General features: G+C 44.4%; 1 protein-coding gene across 1 annotated transcript in view; it reads right to left on the bottom strand.

Annotated features, from left to right (window-relative positions):
* slc12a4 (solute carrier family 12 member 4) overlaps positions 1–20,311 on the bottom strand; it is a 207,711-nt gene extending 187,400 nt beyond the window's left edge. Inside the window, exon 1 of the mRNA XM_068049479.1 lies at positions 19,902–20,311. Coding sequence (XP_067905580.1) covers positions 19,902–20,067 — 166 coding nt within the window. The 5' untranslated portion in view covers positions 20,068–20,311. The remainder of the gene's footprint in view (positions 1–19,901) is intronic.
* Positions 20,312–21,886: the final 1,575 nt, after the last annotated feature.

Raw genomic sequence — 21,886 nt, 5'->3', positions numbered from 1 at the left:
CCAGCCCCTCAGTCCAGCTTGGTGGGGGAACCTTACACTGTGGTCTTTCCCCATTGAGCCTTTGCTGCGGCTGCCCCAAGCTTTAGTGCGTCCCTCAGCACGTAGTCCTGGACCTTGGAATAAGCCAGTCTGCAACATTCGGTGGTGGACAACTCTTTGCGCTGGAAGACCAGCAAGTTTCGGGCAGACCAAAGGGCGTCTTTCACCGAATTGATAGTCCTCCAGCAGCAGTTGATGTTTGTCTCGGTGTGCGTCCCTGGGAACAGCCCGTAGAGCACAGACTCCTGTGTTACAGAGCTGCTTGGGATGAACCTTGACAAAAACCACTGCATCTCTTTCCACACCTGCTTTGCAAAGGCACATTCCAGGAGGAGGTGGGCGACCGTCTCTTCCCCACCACAGCCAACGTGGGGGCACTGTGCAGAGGGGGCGAGACTTCGGGTGTGCATGAAGGATCTGACGGGGAGGGCCCTTCTCACCACCAGCCAAGCTACGTCTTGGTGCTTGTTTGAAAGTTCTGGTGATGAGGCATTCCGCCAAATGACTTTGACGGTCTGCTCGGGGAACCATCCGACAGGATCCACCGTTTCCTTTTCCCGTAGGGCCTTGAGGACATTCCGTGCAGACCACTGCCTGATGGACCGGTGGTCAAAGGTGTTTTTCCGCAGAAACTGCTCCACGAAGGATAGGTACACTGCATGAAGAGCTATGGACCATCATGACTTCCATTTCTTCATGTGTCCTACATATTGGCTACAGATAAAATGGCACACACTAGTAGGTCAAAGTTCCTCTCAACTTGAAGAATCTAGGGGTTGGCTTTTGTTCTTCCCCAGGCGTCGGGTTCCGTGGCAGGGGGGCCTGAAGACGGCTCCGGATGAGGCCTGCCATGGACCTCGACGCAGTGAGGGCCTGACCCGATCTCTCCAGTGGCAGCAAGGCTCTTTGGCAGCCTCAATTAAAATATTCAAATCAACAAAATGAATACATTTAAATAGACTTGCGTGCTATCTTGAGGGCCCTCTGCAATCTTCAGCGCAGTAGCCAGCACTCCCACACCTAGGGAAACGCAGCGCCATACTGGTGGCGAGGGGGAGCGGTGGGGAGGAAGTAAGATTTTCAGTGCAGGGGTGGGGGGGGAAAAAAGACAGGGTAAAATAAACATAACAGTGTAGGGGATGATAGGAAGAGTTGACCTTTAAACTTTGTGCAGTTTTGGGGGGTGGGGGGGGGGGGTGGTGGAAAGGACAAATAGTTACTGTAATTGTTATGGGGGTTTGGAAAGTGGCATTATGAATTTAATTTTGGGGATTACTCCTTTAAAAATTTAAATGTGCCTGCAGAGCTGGCTGCCTTTTAAAAATGGCACCACACATAGGCAGCTGACGTCATTGTTGGTAACAGAAAACCTGCCCCCTCCACGTGATTGGGGGTGGGGGGGTAGGTCACGCCAGCCATTTAAATGATCTGCCATGCAGGAGATTGCGGTGACTCTTTGGCGTGGGCAGGCGGTCCACCGAGATCAGCAGTGAGCTCTTAAAATCCAACCCTAGGCGTGGCATGCTAGCCGTCTTGGTACTTTGGGCCGGCACAGTATTCTGAAATGGATAGTCAGTAAAGCCACAATGGCCAGCTGAATCAGCACACTACTATTAGTTAAAATAATAGGATGCAAGGTGGTTAGGAAGGCACACAGGATACTTGCCTTTATTAGCCGAGGCATAGAATACAAGAGCAGGGAGGTTATGATGGAGCTGTATAAAATGCTAGTTAGGCCACAGCTGGAGTACTGTGTGCAGTTCTGGTCACTGCTCCATAGGAAGGATGTGACTGCACTGGAGAGGGTGCAGAGGAGATTCACCAGGATGTTGCCTGGGCTGGAGCATTTCAGCTATGAAGAGAGACCGAAAAAGCTAGGGTTGTTTTCCTTAGAGCAGAGAAGGCTGAGGGGAGATATGATTGAGGTATACAAAATTATGAGGGGCATTGATAGGATAGATAGGAAGAAACTTTTCCCCCTTACTGGAAGTGTCAATAACCAGGGGGCATTGATTTAAGGCAAGGGGCAGGAGGTTTAGAGGGGATTTGAGGAACATTTTTATCACCCAGAGGGTGGTTGGAATCTGGAACACACTGCCTGAAGTGGTGCTCGAGGCAGGAACCCTCACAACATTTAAAAAGTATTTAGATGAGCACTTGAAACGCCATAGCATACAAGGCTGCAGGCCAAGTGCAGGAATATAGGATTAGAGTAGATAGGTGCTTGATGGTCGGCACAGACACGGTGGGCCGAAGGGCCTGTTTCTGAGCTGTAACAATTCTGTGATCTGTGATGTAATTATGCTAATTATCCAAGAGTTACCAATCTCTGACTATCAAGTCAAAATGAAACAGACAACTCCTTTGTACTAGGACTATCGCCAACAGCAAGTGTATTATTGCAGACAATCCTACAGGGGCTGGCACCAAAATCCTCCTTGACTGGATGCCTCTGACCCAAAGTGCCTCCACTAGCGAAGCTACATAGCTTCTTCCACTGCTCCTTGGTGCAAGGTCTTCCACCTTATTGATGGAGGTGACCAGGCCTGTGTTTTTGACATTAGTGGCCTATTCAGACACTCCCCACATTAGTCTTCTGGGAGAAATCCTGACAACCAAGTCAAATGTGACTTTGTATTAATTGTCCATATACCGTTACTTTAGGAATGATTAACATTGCAGTCACCAGTCTCTAACCAACAGCAAAAGTCCGTTTACATTGCTTGGATGGAACTTCAACTGTCCTGCTTAGGACAGCACTCCGTTGTCATGCTAGGCTGCTACCTGCCAAGAATGAGGCACATTAATTTTGTTAGAACATTGATTTTAAACAGTTACTGGAGTGAAGAAAGGACTTGTTAAACAGATCAGCCATGGCTGGAAAAGACATTTGCATATTAACAGACAGTGTTTGAAAGGACAAAACATTCAACCCACAATGGACTTTTGATCACCAGACGTTGAAGGTGGGAGAGCTCGCATTCCAGACTGATTGCTAAGATGGCCAAACATACAAACGTACATGGTCAAACCAGCTAGTCACATGACTAACCTGCTGGGCAACCTGAGTTTTTTGAATTTGTACTAACAGTTTGGGCAGAAAGTCTGTTTGCTCCTGGACTGAGAAGATCTCTCTCCTGTCTGCTCCCATCTCTTTCTCAAGCCTCTGAATCCACTGAAGACACATGAACCCCATGAGAAAAGTCTCCGACAGCGAACAGGGTTTAAGAATAATACTGGGCACCAACAAAAAGCAAGATCTACTACAATCAAGGATTCTCTAGTGAGCTCGAAGAACCCTAACAACTCTTCAGATATCGCCTCAAACGTTTCCACTTTATTTTTCTCCTTTATTCTGTCGCTATTTGCACGTGTGTATTGCATATGCATGCTAGCGTGAGCGTGTCGTGTATCCATAGGCATTAACCGAATTAGAGTTTAAGTTTAATAAGCTTAAAGAAGAAAAGTTGAAATTTAAGAAAACCTGTTTGTGCTGGTTTCTTTGCCTTATAATTGGAAAGTGGCGAACAAGGATTCACCAAGTGGGAGCTAAAAACATGGTGTATTTAAAATTAAACCCTGTTACGGTAAGACCAGGTGAAGGCTGAGAGGGACCCCTAGACACCTTTCTCACCTGGTTGTAACACCGTGCATGCCCAGATGCACGTTCAACAGTTAGAAATGTAAATGCTAAGAGAAAGGAATGGAGAAACCCTTCTCTCTAAATATTTAAGAGCGTAGGAGCCCCAATACAACCTGAAACACCGTGAAACAGGTTTCACTGAAGTGAGGCACAACTACCTCCGTACAGTCTCTCTCACCACTACGAACTCGGGTTGAGGCCCCAATTCTAGATTTCTATAGCACCCTTCACAAACTCTGGATGTCCCAAAATGTTTTAAAGCCAACAAAGTACTTCTGAAGTTATGAATACTGGACTTTGTAACGTGATTATTTTTTTAAAACTGAGATTTTTAGAAGTTTAAGATGGAGTCCAGAAAGTCATGTGACTTCACATCCTCTCTGTTAAAAAGGACAAGACAAAAATCATGGTTACCAGGACAACAGAGAACAGAAAGCAAAGATTTTTTTTTTGAAAAAACAAAGACTTGCAGGTGCAACACCTGAAGACCAATGGGTTTCGCACTCCCAGACTTTCAGGTCATAAACAGGAGTCAGTGATTCTCAAGATGCAAATGTACCAAGCAGCTGCTAACACCTGGGAACAATGGAAGGCTCAGATGGCTCTGTGAAACCAGACTTCTGGACTTTGCATATTGGAACAGGGATATTAAGCTATTGACTTTTGAGTCCAGATAAATTTAACAGATTTTCTGAAAGCTGACAGGCTGTAAGAAGAGAACCCAGTGCTGGCAGTCTCACAGCAAACTGCAAGGAAGACAACCAGCAATGGCAGCCTCAATAGACAGAGCAAGAGAAGGCACGAGGGCAGGAATCCCTGCTCTCTGCAGCCTTTTGCTGCATCAGGCTTCCAAGACTTGAACCTGTTTTGAAAGTTGAAGTTTGCAGAGAAGTAAAAGCCTGACAAGATCACCAGGAAATTGCCTTAGTCGCTGACATCCAGGTTGGAAGTACTCAGAGAAGCGAGTGAAGAGGACATTGATTTTTGAAAAGGTTTGAGAAATCCAACCCATTACAACTGGGAGGAGTTCGGGACTTCCAACCGCAAAAGAGTTCGTCATCAAAAAGGACTGCATAACATAGTGTGGTACGAGGTTTAAGTATTTTAATAAGAAAATACCTTTCTTTGTAATTTGGGATATCAGCTACTAACAAAGTACTATTTAGTTAATGGGGATATCTTTTAGTTTAGTTGTTACAATAAAAGTCTTAAAACATGAAATCTTGTCACGTAATTCTTTAAATTGGTGTGGGGGTTCATATTTCGTATTTTTCACTGAGGTCGTAACAAACCCTGTTGTAATGTTAGAGACACACCAGCGCACAGCAAAACCCAATGCCAATGAGATAAAATGACCAGATAATGTGTTTTAGTGATGTTGGTAGAGATAAATATTGACCAGGACATGAGGGAGAACACCCCTGCTCCACTTTGGGAACTTTAACAACCACCCAAAGGGGCAGACAGTGCTACGGTTTAACATCTCATCCAAAAGACAGCACCTTTGACAATGCAGCACTCCCTCAGTACTGCACAAGAGTGTCAACCTAGATTTTGTGCTCAAAACTCTGTAGTACAACTTGAACCCACAACCTCTGACTCAGTACTACCACTGAGCCATATTATTGGTGTAAAGCAGAACTTTATTCACATCAGCACTATACTTGCTGCGTAAATGCACATTTAAGAGTCACTACTGGGATATCCTAACAGCTACATGTGCAATGTTCCAACATTTGCCAAATTTGTCAAAACATCAACAGGGCAATTTGGCAACAGGAACCAGCTCACTTACTGAATAGCTTCATTAATATAAAACCAGCAGGAAACCACTAGTGTAAAGCTCAAGCAATTTATCACCTGGTCCCCGAGATGATGAGAAATCTAGCTTGATGTCAACAGTGCATGAGAACAAAGAACAAAGAGAACAAAGAAAATTACAGCACAGGAACAGGCCCTTCGGCCCTCCAAGCCTACGCCGATCCAAATCCTCTATCTAAACATGTCGCCTATTTTCTAAGGGTCTGTGTATCTCTTTGCTTCCTGCCCATTCATGTATCTGTCTAGATACATCTTAAAAGACGCTATCGTGCCCACGTCTACCACCTCCGCTGGCAATGCGTTCCAGGCACCCACCACCCTCTGCGTAAAGAACTTTCCACGCATATCCCCCCTAAACTTTTCCCCTTTCACTTTGAACTCGTGTCCCCTTGTAATTGAATCCCCCACTCTGGGGAAAAAGCTTCTTGCTATCCACCCTGTCCATACCTCTCATGATTTTGTACACCTCAATCAGGTCACCCCTCAACCTCCGTCTTTCTAATGAAAATAATCCTAATCTACTCAACCTCTCTTCATAGCTAGCGCCCTCCATACCAGGCAACATCCTGGTGAACCTCCTCTGCACCCTCTCCAAAGCATCCACATCCTTTTGGTAATGTGGCGACCAGAACTGCACGCAGTATTCCAAATGTGGCCGAACCAAAGTCCTATACAACTGTAACATGACCTGCCAACTCTTGTACTCAATACCCCATCCGATGAAGGAAAGCATGCCGTATGCCTTCTTGAACACTCTATTGACCTGCGTTGCCACCTTCAGGGAACAATGGACCTGAACACCCAAATCTCTCTGTACATCAATTTTCCCCAGGACTTTTCCATTTACTGTATAGTTCACTCTTGAATTGGATCTTCCAAAATGCATCACCTCGCATTTGCCCTGATTGAACTCCATCTGCCATTTCTCTGCCCAACTCTCCAGTCTATCTATATTCTGCTGTATTCTCTGACAGTCCCCTTCACTATCTGCTACTCCACCAATCTTAGTGTCGTCTGCAAACTTGCTAATCAGACCACCTATACTTTCCTCCAAATCATTTATGTATATCACAAACAGTGGTCCCAGCACGGATCCCTGTGGAACACCACTGGTCACGTCTCCATTTTGAGAAACTCCCTTCCACTGCTACTCTGTCTCCTGTTGCCCAGCTAGTTCTTTATCCATCTAGCTAGTACACCCTGGACCCCATGCGCCTTCACTTTCTCCATCAGCCTACCATGGGGAACCTTATCAAACGCCTTACAGAAGTCCATGTATACGACATCTACAGCCCTTCCCTCATCAATCAACTTTGTCATTTCCTCAAAGAATTCTATTAAGTTGGTAAGACATGACCTTCCCTACACAAAACCATGTTGCCTATCACGGATAAGCCCATTTTCTTCCAGATGGGAATAGATCCTATCCCTCAGTATCTTCTCCAGCAGCTTCCCTACCACTGACGTCAGGCTCACCGGTCTATAATTACCTGGATTATCCCTGCTACCCTTCTTAAACAAGGGGACAACATTAGCAATTCTCCAGTCCTCCGGGACCTCACCCGTGTTTAAGGATGTTGCAAAGATATTTGTTAAGGCCCCAACTATTTCCTCTCTCGCTTCCCACAGTAACCTGGGATAGATCCCATCCGGACCTGGGGACTTGTCCACCTTAATGCCTTTTAGAATACCCAACACTTCTTCCCTCCTTATGCCGACTTGACCTAGAGTAATCAAACATCTGTCCCTAACCTCAACATCCGTCATGTCCCTCTCCTCGGTGAATACCGATGCAAAGTACTCGTTTAGAATCTCACCCATTTTCTCTGACTCCACGCATAACTTTCCTCCTTTGTCCTTGAGTGGGCCAATCCTTTCTCTAGTTACCCTCTTGCTCCTTATATATGAATAAAAGGCTTTGTGATTTTCCTTAACCCTGTTTGCTAAAGATATTTCATGACCCCTTTTAGCCCTCTTAATTCCTCGTTTCAGATTGTGCCTACAATCCCGATATTCTTTCAAAGCTTCATCTTTCTTCAGCCGCCTAGACCTTATGTATGCTTCCTTTTTCCTCTTAGCTAGTCTCACAATTTCACCTGTCATCCATGGTTCCCTAATCTTGCTATTTCTACCCCTCATTTTCACAGGAACATGTCTCGCCTGCACGCTAATCAACCTCTCTTTAAAAGCCTCCCACATATCAAACGTGGATTTACCTTCAAACAGCTGCTCCCAATCTACATTCCCCAGCTCCTGCCGAATTTTGGTATAGTTGGCCTTCCCCCAATTTAGCACTCTTCATTTAGGAAGTGTGTATGAGGGTTTAACTATCATAATGGCAGCCCATAAGAACAACTTCAATAAAGATACTGAAATTCACCTCATTCACCCAGTCAGGCACAATGACATCTCCGGACAAGCACTATGAGTCTTGGATCCTGCTTACAATCAAAACAAAAAAAAAAATCCTCTTGCAGTGAAAGAGTGAGCTCCCTGCAACACGGATACAGCTATTGCGAAAGATAATCCAGTAACAGAACATAACAGACAGATGAAATTGAACAAAAACCTCCCTATTCAATTAGTACCTTTTTTTGAAGTTTTATAAGTTAATAGGTAGAATGAGTTGGACTAACACAGGCAAGATCCTCAGCACGCAGATGAGCAAGCGATAATGATCAATGTACAAAGTAACAGCACAAGGGAAAAAAAGGAAAGCGAGGCAAGAGATATGTAACCCATCCTTGCATATGCAGAAATACAAACATCAAACCAAATAAAAGCAAAATTCTTGTTTTTGTCTTTTTCTTAAGACACCAGAAGAGACAGACAGACAAAGAAATGTTGTAAAACTGACAAAAATTTCAAACTGATAATAAAAATTACCCATGTGAACCACAACACTATTTGGCACTAAGAACATAAAAAAAATAATCAGGATGCTGAAATGCCTTCACTTCTGTACCTTCACTTCCCATTATAGTGTATAAGTTTTTCAATGCAAGAACCTCAATGCTTTGCCTCCAACATGGTGCATGGTACATTTTTCAAAATAACTACCATTCATTGGGTTCTTCCCAGTAATGTAGAGAAGTGTGAGGGGATACATTTTGGTAGGAAGAACAAGAAGAGGCAATATAAAATAAAGGGCATTAGGAGACAGACTTGGGGCTGCATATGCACAAATTATTGAAGGTGACAGAGCAGGTTGAGAAAGTGGTTAAAAAGGGCATATGGGTTCCTGGGCTTTATAAATGGAGGCATTGAGAACAAAAGCAAGGAAGTTATAGAACAATGATTCAGTCTCAACTGGAGTATTGTGTCCAATTACAGACACCTTTGGAAGAGAAGACTTTAGGGAGGGTGCAGAAAAGATTTATGAGAATGGTTCCAGGGATGAGGGATGTCAGTTACAATGTTTGGAGAAGCTGGCATTGTTCACCTTAAAGAGAAAGTGGAGAGGAGATTTCATAGAGGTGTTAAAAATCATGAGGGGGAGAGAGAGAGGGAGAGATGAATGGCAAATGAACCAAAGGAGATAAGAAAAAAATTGTTTTCATGCAGCAAGTGGTTAGGATCTGAATGTGTGGTGGAGTTCATTCAATTGTGCCTTTCAAAAGGGAATTGGACAAACAACTGAAGAAAAAGAATTTGCAGGGCTACAGGAAAAGTCAGGGGAGTGGGACTCGAATTGCTGTCGCAGAGCACCAGCACAGATATCACAGGCCAAATGGCCTCCTCCTTTTTGATCTGTTTTAAAATGGACTTCAAGCAATACACAGAAAATTGTAAAAGGTAAAATGAAATAAAAGGAACAAAATACCCATTTAAAAAAAAGGTATGGCACAATATAATTATTAGAACAGTTTGATTTCGCAAAGGTGAAACAGATGGCTAGATGTTCTTCCAAATCAGTAGACTAATAGCAATGCCTGGAATGCCATTTATAACAGAAAATTTCTGAAACGAAAACACATTCATAATTATGAAGAAACTAACCATTACCTCTTCGCAACAGAGCAGGAATGTTTGAGAATTAAGTTTCTTATATTACTCAGTTTAAGAGCTTAGATAAATATAAATATTGTATGTAAATGCCGTGTATACTCATATAAAAGACGACCAATACCTTCAGGCTAGAAATCTTGAATTTTTCCTATATCGGGTGTAAAGTGTACCTTAACTTTCAGAGCGCAGACAGACCATTCTAATCATAGACTCAAATACCCAATGATCGGCTAGGACCCCCATATTTTTTTCAATATGGCATCAAAGAAGAATAAATACACAGCGCAGATTAAACTAAAAGTCATTGCGTGTGTAGGGAAACTGAATAATTGTGTGGCAGCAAGAGAATTTACAGTATTAGAGAAGAATGTCAAATTGGAGAAAGCCTTCCACACAGCTCATGAGGAAGCCAAGTGCCAATAGGGAAGAGGCAAGTGGCCGCAATTAGATGGTAAAGTTGCAGAATGGGTCAGTGAACGTCGCCTGAACGGATACATAGTTTCCCGCGCATCCATCCAACTCTACACTCAACCTCCATAGTGGCTATTATTTTGCAAATAAAAGTTCGGAGATATGACTCATGCAAATGTTGACCCCCCCCAAATTTTAAAAATTGTTCTCAAAAATTCGACTTTTACAAGAGTATGTACGATAAGAGAAACTCAGGAAGTGATTACAACTTCTGGGGAGGCAAGATTACATAGTAAAACAAAAGCAAAGCTCAAGTAATTTCTTTCTTTCTTTTTTTCTTTCTTTTGGGCCTCCTTATCTCGAGAGACAATGGATACGCGCCTGGAGGTGGTCAGTGGTTTGTGAAGCAGCGCCTGGAGTGGCTATAAAGGCCAATTCTGGAGTGACAGGCTCTTCCACAGGTGCTGCAGAGAAATTTGTTTGTTGGGGCTGTTGCAGTTGGCTCTCCCCTTGCGCCTCTGTCTTTTTTCCCGCCAACTACTAAGTCTCTTCGACTCGCCACAATTTAGCCCTGTCTTTATGGCTGCCCGCCAGCTCTGGCGAATGCTGGCAACTGACTCCCACGACTTGTGATCAATGTCACACGATTTCATGTCGCGTTTGCAGACGTCTTTATAACGGAGACATGGACGGCCGGTGGGTCTGATACCAGTGGCAAGCTCGCTGTACAATGTGTCTTTGGGGATCCTGCCATCTTCCATGCGGCTCACATGGCCAAGCCATCTCAAGCGCCGCTGACTCAGTAGTGTGTATAAGCTGGGGGTGTTGGCCACTTCAAGGACTTCTGTGTTGGAGATATAGTCCTGCCACCTGATGCCAAGTATTTTCCGAAGGCAGCGAAGATGGAATGAATTGAGACGTCGCTCTTGGCTGGCATACGTTGTCCAGGCCTCGCTGCCGTAGAGCAAGGTACTGAGGACACAGGCCTGATACACTCGGACTTTTGTGTTCCGTGTCAGTGCGCCATTTTCCCACACTCTCTTGGCCAGTCTGGACATAGCAGTGGAAGCCTTACCCATGCGCTTGTTGATTTCTGCATCTAGAGACAGGTTACTGGTGATAGTTGAGCCTAGGTAGGTGAACTCTTGAACCACTTCCAGAGCGTGGTCGCCAATATTGATGGATGGAGCATTTCTGACATCCTGCCCCATGATGTTCGTTTTCTTGAGGCTGATGGTTAGGCCAAATTCATTGCAGGCAGACGCAAACCTGTCGATGAGACTCTGCAGGCATTCTTCAGTGTGAGATGTTAAAGCAGCATCGTCAGCAAAGAGGAGTTCTCTGATGAGGACTTTCCGTACTTTGGACTTCGCTCTTAGACGGGCAAGGTTGAACAACCTGCCCCCTGATCTTGTGTGGAGGAAAATTCCTTCTTCAGAGGATTTGAACGCATGTGAAAGCAGCAGGGAGAAGAAAATCCCAAAAAGTGTGGGTGCGAGAACACAGCCCTGTTTCACACCACTCAGGATAGGAAAGGGCTCTGATGAGGAGCCACCATGTTGAATTGTGCCTTTCATATTGTCATGGAATGAGGTGATGATACTTAGTAGCTTTGGTGGACATCCGATCTTTTCTAGTAGTCTGAAGAGACCACGTCTGCTGACGAGGTCAAAGGCTTTGGTGAGATCAATGAAAGCAATGTAGAGGGGCATCTGTTGTTCACGGCATTTCTCCTGTATCTGACGAAGGGAGAACAGCATGTCAATAGTCGATCTCTCTGCACGAAAGCCACACTGTGCCTCAGGGTAGACGCGCTCGGCCAGCTTCTGGAGCCTGTTCAGAGCGACTCGAGCAAAGACTTTCCCCACTATGCTGAGCAGGGAGATTCCACGGTAGTTGTTGCAGTCACCGCGGTCACCTTTGTTTTTCTAGAGGGTGATGATGTTGGCATCGCGCATGTCCTGGGGTACTGCTCCCTCGTCCCAGCACAGGCATAGCAGTTCATGTAGTGCTGAGAGTATAGCAGGCTTGGCACTCTTGATTATTTCAGGGGTAATGCTGTCCTTCCCAGGGGCTTTTCCGCTGGCTAGGGAATCAATGGCATCACTGAGTTCCGATTTGGTTGGCTGTATGTCCAGCTCATCCATGACTGGTAGAGGCTGGGCTGCATTGAGGGCAGTCTCAGTGACAGCATTCTCCCTGGAGTACAGTTCTAGGTAGTGCTCAACCCAGCGGTCCATCTGTTTGCGTTGGTCAGTGATTATGTCCCCCGATTTAGATTTGAGGGGGGTGATCTTCTTGATGGTTGGCCCAAGAGCTCTCTTCATGCCATCATACATTCCTCTGATGTTTCCGGTGTCTGAGGCCAGCTGAATATGACTGCATAGGTGTTGCCAGTAGTCGTTTGCGCAACGCCTAGCTGTTCTTTGTGCAGTACTTCTGGCTGCTTTAAGTGCTGCGGATGTTAAATCGCTGGGGGCTTTCTTGTAGTTCAAAAGTGCAATGCGCTTAGCGGCTATGACAGGTTCCAGCTCTTCATTATGAGATTGAAACCAGTCTGCATTTCTCTTCGCACTTTTGCCGTAGGTGGTCAAAGCTGACTCATAGATGGTGTCTCTGATGTGGGCCCACTTGGTCTCAGCATCCCCTGTGGGAGTGTTTTGAAGGGCTGTTACAAGTGAATTTAGAAATTTTTGTAACAGCTGTGGGTGAGAAATTCTGCTCGTGTTGATGCGCGGGTGGCCCTTCTGCTTGGAATGATGCAACTTCTTTGGTCTGAGTCTAACCTTGCTGCACACCAGGGAGTGGTCGGTGTCGCAGTCCGCACTGTGGAAGCTGCGTGTGATTTGAACACTGTTTAAGGCGGCTCGCCTTGTGACAATGAGGTCTAGCTGGTGCCAACGACGTGATCTTGGGTGCCTCCATGAAACCTGGTGACAGGGTTTAGTGTGAAAGAACGAGTTGGTGATGCAGAGGTTATGATAGGTACACAACTCAAGCAGTCTCTGCCCATTCTCATTCATCCTTCCAACGCCATAGCGCCCAAGGCAGGAGGGCCATGAGTCATGGCCCTTTACAACAATCTAAAATAGCTGAAAATTATTCCCTTATGTCAAGCTTCTTAAAAAAGTGTCGAGTTGCTTTATTTGGTTTTCATTTTCTTGGTCATGGTCCCCATTGCTGGCAAGCAATGCTGAGCAAGGACTGGATAATATCCACGACAAAAAGGTCAAACTTGTTGGGAGTGCAGATAATGACCATAAATTACATGCACTTGGCTCTTGCAGTGGCTCTCAATTGAATAAATAAAATGGAAGGAAGAAAAATAAGGAAAAGTGAAAACTTCATGCAGCATCTTTCATAACCTCAGCACATCCCAAAGCACTTTACAACTACTGAAGTACGTTTCAAGTGCAGTCGCCCTTGCAATATAGCATACAGGGAAATGCAGCAAGCAATTTGCACACAGCAAGCTCCTACAAACAGCAATGAGATAATGAACAGATAATGGCCCAAATATTGCTGTGAATGGCACGGTTCATTAGACTTGTATTCGCCCAGAGTGTTTCTCTGGAGTTTTCCACAGCAAGTTACAGTCAAACATCCAAATGGCACAGCACCCTCTCCAGGGCATCTACAGCCTGTGTAAACAGGACAAGCAACTGTGTACCGTCTGAACCAATCAGACTGAAGAATTGTTAAATGAGCAGTGCAGAGTCTGACCAGGAAGTGCAAGTTAGAATAGCGAATTTAGTGTTGAATCATGTACAGAAAATAAAATGGAAAAAAAAAGTTCGTTCTTTATTGGAGATTTAAAAGAAATTAATTAAAACCTGATGAAAATGAAACTCCACACTTGCAAATATTAATTTTCAGTGTTAGAGAAGTTTCCTGGCAGTAATTGAGACTCACTACAATTAAAAGGGTACTTAGACTGGAACGGATAAGCTCTAACTTTTTTTTGGCAAGTTTATCCCAAATCTGAGGTACATACAGAAACATCACACCACTCAATATATTGGCTATCCCTCACAGGTGAGGATGATTATCTTCTGAGAGTCCGAAGATGGCTGATGAGGCCAATTCGGGATCTACAGACTTTATGGCAGTTAGGGAATTTGTTGTCATGTGCGATGCCTGGTTATTTGTTCAGGTCATGGCTTGTTCTTTTTGCCACTCTCACTTTTCCTCTTAATTTGGTTGTCGTTGGGTCCAAAACACTGGGATCCTTCCCACATGCGCTGCCTCCATCTGGTTCAGTCCAGGGCGATGGTCTCCCAGGAGTTGATGTCAATGTTGGATTTCTTCATGTTGGCTTTCAGCACATCCTTTAAGCGCTACTTCTGTCCTCCTCTGGTGCATCTGCCCTGACTGAGCTGGGAGAAAATGACCTGCTTTGGGAGCCTGGCATCTAAACTTCCGAACTATATGAGCAACCCAACGAAGCTGATGGCGATAATCATAGCCTCGATGCTTGCACAGAAGAAAGGAACTAATATTACAGCTCCACGCCTTCATCCTACAGATCTGGAATGAAGAGGAAGTCCCGAATGATCAAGGATGCAATGATTGCGACAATCCTCAAGAAAGGAGATAAATCCAACTGTGGAAATTAGAGAGGAATCTCCCTGCTCTCCTTTGCAGGAAAGATCATTACAAGAACCCTTCTGAACTGACTCCTTACACTTGCTGAAGAGCTACTTGCCAAATCTCAATATGGGTTTAGGCAATCAAGAGACACTGCTGACATGATTTTCACAGCTCGGCAACTACAAGAAAAATGTTGCAAACAACATTAATCTCTCTACATGGCATTTTTTGACTTGACAAAGACCATCAACTCTAAATTGTGAGGCACTCTGGAAGATTCTGTTGATGTATGCATGTCCTCCAAAATTCATCACCATCCTTCACCTGCTTCATGATGTGCGAGCAGTGATCCCTGGTAACGGATCCATTACAAACCCTTTGAGGTTAAGACAGGAGTTAAAACAAGGTTGTGTCATCGCCCTAACTCTTTTCTCGATCTTCGTAGCAGCTATGCTCCAACTGACTAGAGACGAGCTCCCTGCTGGAGTTCAGCTTATTTATCGAATGGACAGTAAACTATTTAATCTCAGGCGACTCAAATCAAAAACTAAATCCACCCCAACTGCAGTCATTAAGCTCCAATACACTGATGATGCGGCAGCAAGTATTGCCGGATACAGATCTTCAGAGAATCACAGACATATTTACTGAGGCATGTGCGTAGATGGGACTTACACTGAACAGTCAGAAGACCAAAGTCCTCTGCTCCAAATGCACACGCACCAGCCCCATTGATTAGGATTTATGAAGAGTGCCTGGAAAATGTGGAACACTTCCAGTACCTTGGAAGTTATCTTTTACAGAAGACTGACATTGACAAAGAAATCCAGCCTCACCAGAAATCTGCTGCTGCAGCCGTTGACCACCTGAGGAAGCAAGCGTTTGAAGATCTCGACACTAAAACTGAAACCAAGCTCATGGTCTACCATGCAGTTGTGACTCCTACCTTACCATATAGGGCTGAAACATAGACAACGTACAGGAGGCACCTCAAAGCACTGGAGTCAGGTCCTACATATCAAGTGGGAGGACTGGCATACCACACATCAGTGTCCTCTCACAAGCAGACACCATTCAATACATTTGAATGGCAAGTCAGATGGAGAGATGCCATTTTTGGGAAGCTTGAGGAAAAAGTCACACCTTGGACAGCAACTTCCTGATTTCCGCTTTTTGTCGTGCCTATATGACCGGAAGTTGGTCTGATTTGCACATAAATAATGATGAACACTGTTAATGTTGTTTTAGCGACATGGGTTGATGGATAAATATTGTCCAGGACACCGATGACAGCTCTGCTGTTCTCTTTTCAAATAGTGCCACAAATCAATGACGTCCACCCGAGGAGGCAGACAGGACCTCAGTTTCAAGTCTCATCTGGAAAAAAAAGCACCTAAGACAGTGCAGCATGCCTTCAGTAGTGCACTGAAGTGTCAACGTAGCATATAAATAAAAACTTGAATTTATATAGCACCTTTCATGACCTCAGGATGTCCCAAAGCACTTTACAGCCAATGGAGTACTTTTAAAGTGTAGTCACTGCTATTTTTTTTTTAATTCATTCATGGGATGTGGGCGTCGCTGGCTATGCCAACATTTATTGCCCATCCCTAATTGCCCTTGAGAAGGTGGTGGTGAGCTGCCTTCTTGAACCGCTGCAGTCCATGTGAGGTACGTATATCCACAGTGCTATTAGGGAGGGAGTTCCAGGATTTTGACCCAGCGACAGTGAAGGAACGACGATACAGTCTCAAGTCAGGATGGTGTGGGACTTGGAGGGGAACTTGCATGTGGTGGTGTTCCCATACATTTGCTGCCCTTGTCCTTCTAGTTGGTGAGCGTAGGAAATACAAGTGTCAATTTGCACACAAGCTCCCACAAACAGCAATGGGATAGACCAGATAATCTGCTTTTCGTGGTGTCAAATGGGGGAATTAATATTGTTACCATGGATAACATCTCCCCCCGATCATCTTCAAAAAATAATGCTATGCAATCTTTTAACCCCACTCAAGAGAGCAGCCAGGGATTCAGTTTAATATCTCATCCAAAAGACAGCACCTCCAACAATGTAGCATTCTCTCAGTACTGCTCTGAAATGTCAGCTGAAGCTTTTGTGCTCAAGTCTTTGGAGTGCAACTATGAACGCACAACCTTCTAACTCAGAGGCAAGAGTGCTACCCACTGAGCCAAAGCTGACAGAGACAAGACTGACACAAACTGAAAGCATAGGATATCTACCACTTCAGCAATACAGCATCTCTTCCCTAAATGTACCAAATTCCCTCACTCACCAAATTCCTCAAATTAAGTGCTCTGTCGAAGCCGTACTTCATCAAGCTGGACTGCACACTACTTATTCCCACAACCCTAATATTAACTGGGATAAAATGAGTGTGAAAGGTACAGGGGCAGCAGAAATCTTAAAATGCATCCAGAATTTTTTTTAAAGCCAGTACGTAGCAAGCCTGACAAGAGTGGGCCCTGTTCTGGATTTAGTTTTAGGGAATAAAGCTGGGCAGTTGGAAGGGGCATCAGTTGAGGAGCACTTTAGTGGAAATTATCACAATTCAGTTAGATTTAGGGTAGTTATGGAAAAGGACAAAGATAGACCAGGAATAAAATTTCTTAATTGGGGAATAGCTAATTTTACTAAGCTGAGATGTAATTTAGCTAAAGTGAACTGGAAATAGCTGCTTGAAGGTAAATCATTGCCAGATCAGTGGAATGCATTCAAGGAAGAGATAGCAAGGGTTCACAGCAAGTATGTTCCTTTAAAGAAAAAGGGTGGGTCCAGCATATTCAGAGCCCCCTGTATGTCAAGGGGCTTAAAAGGAGGGGATAACGGGAAAAAGGTGAAGCTTATGACAGATAGCAGACTATGCTGCGAGGAGTATAAAAAATGTAAGGGTGAAATTAAAAAGGAAATTAGAAAAGCAGAGGGAATGAAAAAATATTAGCAAGTAAAAAAAAACAAGGAAAACCCAAAGTTCTTTTTATAAATACATAAAGAGGATAACTAAAGAGTAAGGCCTATTAGAGACCATAAGGGGAACCTGTGTGTGGAAACAAAGGATGTTGCTATGGTTCTTAATAAATACTTCGTCTGTTTTCACAGAGAGAGAAGCAATACAGACAGTGCAATCAGGGAGGAGTGTGAAATTTTAGATGAAATTAAAGAGTTAGAGGACAAGTATTAAGCAGTTTAGCATCTTTGAAAATAGATAAATCCCCAAGTCCAAATGCAATGCATCCTAGGCTGTTAAGGGAAGCAAGAGAAGAAATAGCAGAGGCTCTAATCAGCATTTTCCAATCCTCTGCAGCTACATCTGTGGTGCCAGAGGACTGGAAGACAGATAACTTTGTACTATTGTTTAAAAAGGGAGAAAAACACACCACATAACTAATCACAAGTCAGTCAGCCTAACCTCGATGGAGAGAAAAGTACTGGAAACAAATTCTGGGGCAGGATAAATTTTCATTTAGAAAGACATGGATTAATCAGAGTTAGCACAGAGTTAAGGGAAGGTCATGTCTGACTAACATGATTGAATTTTTTCGAGGCGATTACCAAGAAGAGTCAATGAGTGCATTTGATGTAATCTATATGGATTTTAGCAAGGCTTTTGATAAGGTTCCAGATGGCAGACTGGTCACAAAAGTAAAAGCCCAAGAAATCCAAGACAAAGTTGCAATTGGATCCAAAATTGGCTCAGAGGCAAGAAGCAAAGGGTAATGTTTGATGGGCATTTTTGTGACTGTAAGGCTGTTGCCAGTGGGGTTCCACAGGGCTCAGTACACAGTCCCTTGCTTTTTGTGGTGTCTATCAATGATTTGAACTTGAATGTATCAGATATGATCAAGAAGTTTCTAGACGATACAAAAATTGGCTGTGCGGTTAATAATGAAGAAGAATGCTGTAGACTGCAGTCAGATTATCAATGGACCAGTGCGGCGCATGGAACAGCAGCAAATGGCATTCAATCTGGAGAAATACGAGGTAATGTATTTGGGGAAGATTAATAAGGCAAGGGAATACACAATACATGGTAGGATGCGGCCGCAGATGCGACTCCAGGATGGTATGTTGTCTCCCTGTGCCAGGGTCATGGGCATCACTGAACAACTGCAGGCTATTCTGAGGGGGGAGGGGAGAACAGCAATAGGTTGTTAGGGCTTTATATTCCTGAGGCATTGGGGCCACTTGAAGGAGATGGGACCTGTACAGGTCAGACAGGTTCACGTCAACAGAGCAGGGACAAATACTGTCACAGGGGGTTTGGCTAGTGCTGTTGGGAAAGGTTTAAACTGACTTGGCTGTGGAATGGAAACGCGGAGAGTATATTCAGAAAGGTGAGAAGAAAAGTTGGAAATGAAAGACAGAAAATTAATAAGTGTGTTTGGAAGGCAGAGGAAGCAAAGGCTAGAAAATCGACAAGGGAGTTTGGCAGTGCTATTTGGTATATACATCAATGCAAGAAGTCCAGGGAATAAGGCAGATGAGTTGAGAGCACACAGATTGACCCATGGGCATCTGATACTATAACTGTTACTGAGACACGGCAGAAAGGGCAGGAACAGCTCAACATTCTTGGTTATTGGATTTTCAGATGCAATAAAGAGGGGAATAAAAAAAAGTCACAACATTGATTAAAGGTACAATTATAGCTATGTGAACAGCATAGAGTGCATGTTCACAGATCTCTGAAGGTGGCTGGACAGGTGGATAAGGTCTACAGGATACTTGCCTTTACTGGTCCAGGTATAGAATATAACAGCTGGGAGGTTATGCTGGAACTGCATAAAACACTGGTTAGGCCACAGCTGGAGTACTACATGCATTTCTGGTCTCCATGCTATAGGAAAGATGTGACTGCACTAGAGAGGGTACAGAGGAGATTTACAAGGATGTTGCCTGGGCTGGAGAATTTGTTATGTGGAAATATTAGCTAAGTTAGGGTCATTTTCCTTGGAACAGAGGAGACTGAGGGGAGTCCTAATTGAAGTGCATAAAATTGAGGGGTTTAGAAAGAGTGGATAGAAAGGCCCTGTTTCTAATGGTTGAGGGGTCCATAACCAGGGGGGATAAATTTAGGTTTACAGGTAGCTCAAGGGGAAATGTTTTTCATCCAGAGGGTGATGGGGACCTGGAACTCACTGCCTGAAAGGATGGTAAAGACTAACAAAGGCAGAAACTCTCAACATTTAAAAGGTACTTGCATATGTACCTGAAATGCTATAACTACAAGGTTACAGACCAAGATCTGGAAGGTGGGATTAGGCTGGATGGCCACTTATCAACCAACACAGACACAATGGGCCAAATGACCTCCTTTCATGTTGTAAATTTCTATGGTTGTCGATATAAGAGACACCTGAAGGAGCCCACCTGGTCCACTGGAGGTCACGGGAATGGCAGAGGTGGAGGTCTCACCCCTTTTAACTTCCTCTTCAAAGTCACAGGAGTCTTGTTTCTGTTCCTCGTGAGCGTCATTCGCCCTCCCTCTTTTGTTTTTGCCTTTAATGAAGGTTATGATGAACCTGCCCCTCGACATGTCGCCTTCAGACCGGAGCTGGAGCTCCAGCCGGAGCCACTCCTCAAACACCGAAGAAGCTCGAACCAAACTTTTCAACTTCACACCAACACTCTTCACCTTCCTCCATTATCATCATCTCAGTTCCGGCATTTATTCCCTGCCCGGCCCGACCCCCATTCGGTCACCATTAGTAACGGCATCAGACACAGAGAAACCACTCGCCGCCTTTCCCTGAAGCCCCCATTTACCTGCGGCTCCTCGGCTGGGCACATGCGCGGCCAACCGCAGCGCCCACTGGGAATTGTAGTCTCCGCCCAGTCCCACCGCCGAACAGTCGGAGTCGCCAGACTACAACTCCCAGAGGGCCGCGCGGCCACACCTAAGCTCAGCGCCCGTTGGCTGCGCTGCTCCAGGAGGGAAATTTAAAGCGTGAACTGGCATGTGGTGGCAACCGTTTTAATGTCAGCAACTCCTGCTCATTCATAGCCTATGTAATCACTCCTCATATCACCACCACGATAAGACTAATTAATTGTGTTTCAAATTCAAAATTTTTAGAGCACCAAAACTTTTATTTGGACATCTACTGAGAAGCTGTTTTAAATAAAAAAGGTAAACCAACCTTTAAATCTCGGTGCTGATTTGCTAACTATTAAGTACAGTCTGATTTGAGGTTAGGTTAAAGCCTGGCTCAAATATAAAATTAAAACCCGACCCAGGCCCAACCCGACAACAGCCAACCCGAACCCAACCTGGGCCCGAGTCATTTAATTTTTTTAAATGCCCAACCCGACCCGAACCCGACACATGTAGTCGGGTTTGGTTGGGTAGCCAGGCTTTACTGCAGAGTGCAGAGTCTGGACTGCATGTTTCCCGCCTTGGTGTCCTGAAGATTACTTACCGTCCACGTCCAGCCCGACCTGAGCCGAGCCCGAATGCTGGACCCGGAAGAGAGATCCGACCCGACACATGTCGGGTCTGGTTGGGTTCGGGTCGGGTAGCCACACTTTAGGTTAGGTTTTTTTCGCAGTTTCTTCACATTTTTAAAAATTGATCCTTCCACTCATAACTCGCTGCTCTTGAATTTCAGTACTTGCATCTGCCAGTTTTACAGGGGTGTTGTGCCCTAGTAAATTCCTGTCCAAGGCGGATCACTGACGTTTCAGCGCTCCCATATACTGACCAGAATTTTTCCGTAAATGTTACATTTCCCTTGTCTTTGTCTCAGTTGTGTGCAAGGAACAGAAAACGCACCAAGAAAATAAAGGCTAGAAATAATAAAAAAACCAGAAGCAGGCCACCTGGTCCATCTGTTTAACAGCCATATGCATACACATTTTTTTCATTCTAAGGGTGAATGTTAAAATATAATGTTTACATGCATATCCCCCCCCACCCCCCCTCCCCTTCTGTATCTTTAGCCTCTGGTGCTTCTTGCTGCTATACTCAGGACTTTGTTCCCATCTCAGTTGTTAATTGGTTTTCTTCTGAGTCTCTTGTTAAATTATAAATATAGTTTGATTAATGAATTAATAATAGTACACCATGCCATGGATTGAAGGGCTGCAGCTTCATAACCATAATTCCTGATATACTAAGTTCCCTAATGCTCTATACCATGGAAGGGAGATGGTAAATAACAACCAGAAAATTCTCGATAGAGAAGAGGAGAAATCAGAGGGATTAACACGGAACATCTCCTAACTTTTAAGATGGACTGTTTTCAAGTGCAACTTTGACATTACCTATATACATTATTGCTTAAAAAATCTCATTGGCTGTACACATTTATTAAAATTAGAATTGGTAAGCATGTAAATGGTCTTTTTTTTCCTTG

This window comes from Heterodontus francisci, chromosome 17 (assembly GCF_036365525.1).
Source record: "Heterodontus francisci isolate sHetFra1 chromosome 17, sHetFra1.hap1, whole genome shotgun sequence".
Classification (NCBI taxonomy): Eukaryota; Metazoa; Chordata; class Chondrichthyes; order Heterodontiformes; family Heterodontidae; genus Heterodontus; species Heterodontus francisci.
Note: the sequence above shows the minus strand (reverse complement) of the source record. Positions and strands in the feature narration are given on the sequence as shown.